Genomic DNA, 9,250 nt, shown 5'->3' on the forward strand with positions numbered 1-9,250 from the left:
AGGACACACTGACCGGCCCTGGGAACAACCTAGGACACACTGACCAGCCCTGGACACAGCCGAGGACACACTGACCGGCCCTGGGCATCCACTGCGCAGTTGTTCCTGTGCTGGGGCCATTGTTGCAGCCTCTCTGTCAACCCGTCTCCTGAAGGCCTTCCTCTTTTCCCCGCCCTCCACAGCACCAAGTCCTTCAGGGACTGTTCCCTTCTGACCGCCTGGCCAAAGTACGTGACACAAAGTCTCGCCATCCCTGCCTCTAAGGGGCAGCCTGGCCGCACTTCTTAGAGGAGTTGCAGGATGATCCCATCAGATCACACAACAGGGCGGTTGTACAACACTGGGAACCATGGCCAGTCGGGTGCTGTGTGCCACTCAACCACCCTGTAGGGAAGGACAGAACTGTCTGTGGGTCTCCCAGGCTGTCCCTCTTCACAAGAGCAGAAAAACCTCTCATCTTGCCTGTGGGCTCAAACTGTACACCTGGCAGTTGCCGCCCCAATGTGTACCACCAGGTGCCTGATGCCATGTGTTGGGGGACACAACTTGCATCACTCACAGCGGCCGCCGCCGCCACCGGGATCTGAGTGTCCTTTGCCTCGGGCTGCTCGTGAGGGCGGGTCCAGGTACAGGACTTCCTCCTGGGTGGCTAGCATGTCCAGCTGGACCGGCATCAGTGTTCAGTCCCCCTCACTGGGGACCCTGCTCGTGAGGGCGGGGCCAGGCGTGCGGTCACGCCAGAGTTGGCTGGAGACCACAGGCATGCGTGGGAAGATTCTTAAGGGCTTTATCCTGAGCTGGCTCTGACAGCACCTGAAGCAGCCGGCTCCTCCTGGTGACGCAGGGATGGTGGGAGGGGCTTCCTAGGCTGCACTCTGCACTGCCCCTCAGCGCTCACCCGGCCCAAGCCCTGATGCTCCCCTCGCAGTGACCTTGACTGCTGGCTGCCAGCCTCCCCCCATAGGCTCCATGTGGGACGCAGAGAGCCCTCCTGGGCTTCATCGCTTCCCTGCAGGACAGTCCCCGCCAAAAACATGCCGCAGGGTTTTGTGGACAGGCGGGTCCAGGTACAGGACTTCCTCCTGGGTGGCTAGCATGTCCAGCTGGACCAGCATCAGTGTTCAGCCCCCTTCTCTCCCCCTGGTGCATTTAAGGGACACATTGCCCCCGCTGCCTGTGGGGCCACAAGCCACACACCCACTGACGCCTGTCTGGTTCCCCAAGGTCCTGCTGGTCGGGTCAGATGACTTCACACTGCTGGGCAAGCCGCTTCTCGGGTAGGTAGTGGGCGGCGTGGGGTGCAGACCTCGGCCAGAGCGCAGGGGCTCGGTGGATGCCGGTCCCAAGGTGCTCACACCGGTACTGGTAGGGAGTGGGTGTCCCCAAACTGGGTGGTGGGAGTGCTGATCCAGCCCAAGCCCACTGCTCACAGCAACTGCAGCAAGGGCAGAGTAGAGCCAGACCCGGGGTTACCAGGACTATCAGTCTTTCAGGAGCAAACAGCTCCCAGGGGCTTTGAACTGCCAACCTCTCAGTAAGCAGCTTACCTCCAGCGCTCCCTGCCCCTTGTCACCATGTCCCTCCTGCGGTCAGCGGGAGGAGGCGGCAGCCACTCAGCTTGTCTCTGCTTCTCCACCCTAGAAAGGAGCTCGTCCGGGTGGAAGCCACTGTCATCGAGAAAACAGAATCCTGGCCGAAAATCAACATGAAGTTTAAGAAGAGGAAGAACTACAGAAGGAAGAGAAGTGAGTGGTGAGGGTGGCGGCGCTGGCGGCCCCGCGTGGTCCTCGGGGTTTGGGTGTGGATGGGGTGTCATGGAGACCCTGCAGACTGCCACCAGGGCAGTAATGGTGACTTGTAGTCAGGGGAGGGCCCATGCTCACCACGCGCCCTCTGTGAGGGGCATGCAGGAACCTCTTCAGCGGCCTTGTCCACCAGGAGGACGGGGCTCCCGGTCACCCTGGGCCCCTCAGATCAGGGTGAGTTCGCTGAGAGGCAAGCTAGACATTGAGCGTGGTGGCAGGAGAGACCAGTCCCCAGAAGGACACGGTACTCGGTGAAACGGACACACGACAAGAAGGAAGGCCTTCCCTTAGTGGACTGACCCCGTGGTGGCGGCAACAATGGGTTCAGTCAGTGAAGGGCTGCCTGGGGAGGCGAGCGGGGAGCGGGCAGCGCTCGCCCAGCAGGAGGCCCACGCCACCTAGAGTGTGCCTCGTGTTCCTCTCACTCCGGAAGACCACTGAGGCCTGGCCAGTGTCACCACAGCCCCCACAGGCAGGCTGAGACCCCCGAGCAGTAGGCGCATCACTGGGATCCCCGGATCGTTCGCACCAGCGCGTCAGGTGGGGCTCCTAGTGAACCTGTGTGCAGCACAGCAGAGTGAAGCACTGCCCGGCGGGTCCTGCTCTGGGAACACATCCTTCCCCTGGCTGCAGCCACGGTGCCCTCCATCCTGTCCAGGGTCGTCCTCGCTTTCACTGCTCCCCCACTTTACCAAGCAGGATCTCCTCCTCCGGGGACCGCTCTCCTGACACCATGTTCCAAAGATGTGGGCCAAGTCTCACTGCATCCCCACTTCTCAGGAGTGACCAGGCTGGACCTCCAGCTGAGGGTCCTCTCCGAAGCCTGGCCAGCATTGAGGCTGCCCCACCCTAAACAGACCCAAAGCCACCCAGGGTGCAAAGTGGTGGGGAGGGCTGTGTGCTGAGACCATGAGGACCCAGCCTCTCCCCTCCAGCAGAGCCAGGGAGCTCAGTGCCCCTTTACACAGGGCACATGTATCTCAGGACAGGGTCACAGCATGGGACAGATGCATATACCATAGCACACATGACACACATGGGCACACCATAGAACACAGGGATATACCATAGAGCACATGTGACACACGGGTACACCTTAGAACACAGGGATACACCATACAGTACACATGACACAGATATACCATAGAACACAGGGACACACCATAGAGCACGCATGACACACACAGATACATGATAGACCACAGGGATACACCATACAATACACATGACACACGGGTACACCATAGAACACAGGGATACACCATACAATACACATGACACAGATACACCATAGAACACAGGAATACACCATAAAGCACACATGACACACACAGATACACCATAGAATACAGGAATACACCATAAAGCACACATGACGCACACAGATACACCACAGAACACAAGGATACACCATAGAGCACACATGACACACGGATACACCATCGAACACAGGAATACACCATAGAGCACACGTGAAACACAAGGATATACCATAGAACACGGGAATGCACCATAGAGCACACATGACACAGATACACCATAGAACACAGGAATACACCACAGAGCACACGTGACACATGGATACACCATAGAGCACACGTGACACAGATACACCATAGAACACAGGAATACACCACAGAGCACACGTGACACACACAGATACACCATAGAGCACACGTGACACACGGATACACCATAGAACACAGGGACACACCATAGAGCACACGTGACACACGGATACACCATAGAACACAGATATACCGTAGAGCACACGTGACAACACAGGTATACCCCAGAACACGTGGCTACATCACAGGACACAGAATACAGGTTCACCTCTGGGCATACATACCTCAGGAGGTAGGGGCACGCCACATAGCCACCCTCGGGATGTGTGTGGGGTAGAGTGGTGTAGGAGCACATGCCCAGTGCAGGTGCCCTGGGTACCGCCTGGCAGCAACCTGTCCCATGTCCCCTCTCGCAGTCATTGTCACGCCGCAGACTGTCCTCCGGATCAACAGCGTGGAGATTGCACCCTGCCTGCGGTGATGGACACACAGACAGAATAAAAGCCCTCCTGGAGACGCAGATGCATGGTCCAGTGGAGGCCGGACACCAGGCACATGGCACTCCACCTTGGGGCACTGGGCCAAGAAGCTGGCCCTTGGGAAGTGCCTCAGGGCCTGTCTGCCTGAGGTGGGGAGGGGCCCTAGGTGTGCAGCCAGGACCACTGTTCAGATGGCTGCCCGCTGGGCTCCGTTCAGGTGGGGTGGGTGCACACAAACGGGCCTCCCAGCTCCCAGCCGGACTGTCTCCTTTATTAAAGCTGAGCTTCCACCCGTCTCTGTAGTTGCAGTTGGGGTGGGGTGGGGGCACATACCCGGGGCCTCCGATGGAGCTTCAGGGTGGCCCTGGGGTTTGGTGGGGGGCCAGGCCCCTCAGCAGGGCTCGGGGAGGGAATCATTCAGAAGCAGGGATCCAGATCTGAAGGGTCAGGTCCTGAACCCAGAGGCTGAGAGCACATTGTGAGGCAGGGCTGGGAGGGTAAACCCCTTCTGCCTAGTTCACGTTAGTCCCCGGCTCACACCCTCCGCAGTGTCAGTGTGAGTCACAGCTCAGGGGGACACTGTTCCTACACGTGCCCTTGGAGATCCCCATGGGGTGGAGGGCCCGGGGCACCCCGTGATCTGGAGCAGAGACACAGAAGACACACCACCCAGCCCCCAGGACCATGCTGAGACTACTGTCGCTGCCCCCTCCTTAGCCTCTAGTCCGACTCTCTCCTCTGCTTTAAGGCCCTGAGCGGCGTCCTCCCCTGCCATGCCTTCTGTGGACAGCAGGGGGCAGGAGCCCTGCCAGCTGAGCAACCCTCTGGCTTGAGCTAGCCTCCCCAGCCTGGGAACCTGGCGAATGGGAAGCGGGTTCCACGTGCTGAGCCTCTCCAGTGGCCTTCTCTGTCAGGTGGAGGGGACTCCAAGGGCCAAGGTGGCACCCACGGGTGCCCCACAGTAGCCACAGAGCCATTCGGGACGGCCCGGGAACAGGGCTTCCAGCCATCACTGTGGGTGTACAGCCCAGCAAATGAGCCTCCCACTGGCTTCTGGAAGCAGCCGCGAATTCAGAGTGGTGGGAGGGAATTCAGAGTGGTGGGAGTGACTGCCATCGTGGCTCGGTGTCCTTGCATCTGAGTCCCCGGGGGACCCTGGCTGTGCTGTGGCGGTGCCTTCAGTGGGCTCCTCAAGACCCGGGACACAACATGACACTGCCCACCCTCCAGGTGCTGCCGTGTGAGCCTCTGCCAGTGCCCCGCCCTCCCCATAAGGGTCTCTCCCCTTTCCGATGATGTCCTCCAGCAGCCTGCCTCCAGGGCACATCCAGGTCTGAGAGGTGAAGGTGAAAATGTTTAAGGAGCCTCTGCCTGTACTTCTCTCGGGGGGGCTGTGCTACTTCCCACATTCTCAGGCCACATCATCCACCACCAGCACAGTTCAGACACCAGCTGTGTTCTGTGTCCGCTGCCTCCCCTGCACAGAAGGTGCCTTAATCTGACTGCTGATGACTCAGCGGGACAGGGTGGAGCTGCCCGCTGGCTTCCCAAGACTGTCCTTGGGGGAAGCATACAGCCTCCTCACTGTCCTGGAACCCTCTCTGTCCCTTCCTGGAAGGACACAGCTGCTCCCTCAGGCCCGGCACTCCCTACTCTGCCTCCCAGGCCCTCGCCACCTCCACCACCTGCCATCCCGCCTGGCAGCCAGCACCCACCTTGACCTTGTGCAGTTCAAAGGCCTGCCACTGCCCCGGTTCCTATCCACGCCTGGGCGCTGGGCCCCAGATAGATCAGGGAGCACCTGGCTGTACTGTATTCAGAGGGACAGGCAGGACCTGCCCTCTGAGCCATCAGGGACAGGGTGTCTCCTTCCAGGTGTCCATTGCACCCGCAGGCAAACCCCAGAACCTCTGGTGGCTCTCCTCCACCCACCAGCTGAAAGGGTGCTGGTGGTGAGCCAGCACGTGGAGCGAGAGTCCTCGGTGCGTCAGCCTGCCCATCCTTCCAGAAGGGAAGGCGCCCCACTCCAGCCCGAATACCCACCTCCCAGGCTTGTACTCTGCCCCCACGCACCAGCCTGCCCAGGCCTTGTTCTAGCCCTGACTCGTCCGCCTTCACTTTTTTTTTTTTTTTTTTTTAATTGTGATTTGGGCCAAAGTTCACAGAGCAAACTCCCATTCCACCCACCTCCACAACGGAGGGGCCACGTGACCGGTGACCTTGATGGCAGACGGCACAATGTAACAGCTCTTCCCACTCAGTGCACGTGCTCCTGCCACCCCAGCTCTTCCACCCGCCCTCTGAGTGAGCGAGCTCTCTTCCCGGGCAGGCACTGCCTTTCCCATCGGGATGATCGTCTGCAGAGACCAGTCCCCGGAAAAGGGTGGCGTGTTTGGTAAAGGAGGGGCAGCGGACGAGAGGCAGGCTCAACGAGGTGGACGGGCACCGTGGCCGCAGCCATGGGCCCAGACACAGGCCCCTGTCCGTGGGGTGCGGGACCGGGTGGTGGTTTGTTGCATCAGGTCACTGTGGGTGGGAGCCAACAAGGGCCCCTAAGCACAACATGGATCATGGTTCTAAGGGGCGCAAACCTCCCCGGTCCCACTGTCCCCCTTACTGACCTGTCTGGTGCTGGCTGCTGCAAGTCCTCATGGATTCGCCCACAGTGAGCGTGGAGTTTTCTATAATTTCCTTCCCTCTGTTCTCCACAGGGACTGGGTGGGGAGGCCCTTTAGTGAGTCATTTGCTTTTCATGGGCAACAAATAAAACCCCTGGCACCTGAGGGCTAATTGGTTATGGGACCAGATGATTCTAAGGTACGGCTATGGGACCCTGGGCTCCCGTCCTGCCACTGAGCCGGCCCTGTGGCCTCCGGGAACGCATGGCCCGCTCCGCAGACGCGGGAGGCAGCGCCTGGTGGTAACTGGTTGGTGTGTGCAGCCAGCCTTGGCCGGGGCCTTCACCTCTGCATCCCAGTCTCTGAGTGTCCAGCAGTTTCCTAGGTGACAGGCTGTTAGCTCAAGTGAGCTCACATGTAACATGCTGTGCCCAGTGCTTAGCATGTAGCACATGCTCCACAGGCAGATGCTGCTCTGACCCTCCGGCACACGTGTGAGCTCCCGTCCAGCTGGCGTCTGAATCCTGGAGTTCCCATTGCCTGGGAGGAGGAGCAGCCGGAGGAGGACCAGGGGTGAGGATGGGCAGCCTGGCTGGCGGCCAAGACCGGGTCCTCTTGCCCTTGACTTCGTTCCCAGTCCTCCACTGAAGGAACAAAAGAAAACACCGGAAGAACGTGGACAGGCTGGTTCTCTCTATCTTACCCTTCGGGCCTCGCTGCCACCTACTCACAGCAGCCCCACAGGACAGGGTAGAACTGCCCTTGGGAGTTTCCAAGACTGTCAGTCTTCACGGGAGTAGAAAGGCCCGTCTTTCTCCCGAGGATCTGCTGGTGGTTCCCAACTGCTAGCCTTGTGGATCACAGGCCAACCCACAACCACTACACCACCAGCGCTCCTGATCCTTAGGGGAGTGGTGTGTTATTTGGGGCCAACATCACTTCTCTTCTGTGACTGGCCTTTCACTACAGACCGTTTGTTTATTTACACCAGGGGTGCTCACACTTTTTCAGCATGCAAGGTACTTATAAAATGATCAAGTCAAAATGATCTACCAACAGAAATGCAAAACATTTATTTTTATTTATTCACAAATGCATTGAGAATTCTTCAGATGTACAATGTACGTTTATGTATCTTGCATCACCACTTGAGTCCATACTGCACAACACAATTAACAATGTACATTTTTTGTCATTTCCAGAGTTTACTCTGATGACTTGCACGGAATGGAATGAGCCAGGGATGCATAGTCCGGACAGTAGCTGCTGACAGCCCTCCCAAGCACACTTCCGAATGACCATCAGTCATGGGGGAACGGAACTTGGACTTAGTGATCTTTACGTGGGAAAAGCTTACTCACGTAAATAAGCAGAGCCGAAGAATGCGGTCAAGGAGGCAGCACATGTTCTCACGTTTGGGTGCTTTCCCTCTGCGAGTAGGTTCCAGAACTGTCCATGTGCTCTGGGTTTCAGCTGAATGTCAGAGTGCAGTGTCAGAATCTCCCATCCCGTGTGAAAGTGATACGTCTTTGTCTTCTCACTTGGTCCAGCTCCCCCACTCGTTTTAATACCCTTTCTTACGTTTAAGAGAACAAGGTCTAAAAATTGGCGATAACTTAGCTTGTCGGTTTTGCTGCACTTAGCGCAGTTGTTCGCGCATGCGTTTGACACCTACGATTGCATCTGATTGGCTACGCTGTATATCAATTAAGTGACGGGATTGATGATAGGCTTACGTATATGTTTTTAATGCCAAGAGAGCTACCTGCACTACATTTGCAATCAACTATGAGATCGCAATCGATGTATTGAGCACCCCTGATTTACACGACCCCGCCCCTGGACACCACAGACCAACTTCGAGCTCTGAGAGGTGACCTGTTCCAGGTGTCTCGTGGAAGCGGGTGGGCCGGGACAGACGGTGCCCCTGTGTCCAACTTATCTCACTTAGTGTCACGTGTCCGAGGCGCAGCCACGTGGCAGTGTGTGTCAGAGCTTCATGTCGGGACTTCCCTCTCCACACCGCAGCAGACACACCACTTCCATCTCTACAGGTCCAATTCCGCGACACTGACCTTGGCTGGGCGCCCTTCCAGCTGTGAGCCCCCTGCCCCCAGGGACATGAACGCCCTGCTCTCCCCCGCCCCCAGGGGTCTGGCTAATCCTAAGAGTGGCTACTGCCAATTTGATGCCCGGTGAGTCCTTGATAGTTCCGCACAGGGCTCAAGGCAGACGTTGTTTCCAGGGAGGCTAAAGGGGCGTTGAAACTTCAGGGGATGTGTTGGATTTTTTTGGTTTTGTTTTGTTTTTTTAATCATTTTATTGGAGGCTCGTACAACTCTTATCATCATCCATCCATCCATCCATCCATTGTGTCAGGCACATTTGTGCATTTGTTGCCCTCATCATTCTCAAAGCATTTGCTTTCTACTTGAGCCCTTGGTATCAGCACCTCATTTTTGCCCTCCCTGCCTCACGAATCCTTGATAATTCATAAATGATTATTATTTTCATGCCTTACACTAACTGATGTCTCCCTTCACCCACTTTTCTGTTGTCCGTCCCCCAGGGAGGGGGTTCTATGTACATCATTGTGATCGTACATTTTTCCCCCACCTTTCCCTTACCCTCCTAGTGTTGGTACTCATTCTTGGTCCTGAGGGGTTTATCTGTCTTGGATCCCCTGTGTTTCCAGCTCTGATCTGTACCAATGTACATGCTCTGGTCTAGCCAGGTTTGTAAGGTAGAATTGGGGTCATGATAGTGGGGGGCAGGGAAGG

General features: G+C 57.3%; 1 protein-coding gene across 1 annotated transcript in view; it reads left to right on the forward strand.

Annotated features, from left to right (window-relative positions):
- Window positions 1-4,147, forward strand: part of MRPL21 (mitochondrial ribosomal protein L21) — a 10,490-nt gene extending 6,343 nt beyond the window's left edge. Inside the window, exons 6-8 of the mRNA XM_045297144.1 lie at window positions 1,225-1,277; window positions 1,642-1,745; window positions 3,790-4,147. Of these exons, the coding sequence (XP_045153079.1) occupies window positions 1,225-1,277; window positions 1,642-1,745; window positions 3,790-3,854 (222 nt within the window). The 3' untranslated portion in view covers window positions 3,855-4,147. The remainder of the gene's footprint in view (window positions 1-1,224; window positions 1,278-1,641; window positions 1,746-3,789) is intronic.
- Window positions 4,148-9,250: the final 5,103 nt, after the last annotated feature.

This window comes from Echinops telfairi, unplaced genomic scaffold, assembly GCF_000313985.2.
Source record: "Echinops telfairi isolate 266 unplaced genomic scaffold, ASM31398v2 ScPeMD7_7417;HRSCAF=8455, whole genome shotgun sequence".
NCBI lineage: Eukaryota > Metazoa > Chordata > Mammalia > Afrosoricida > Tenrecidae > Echinops > Echinops telfairi.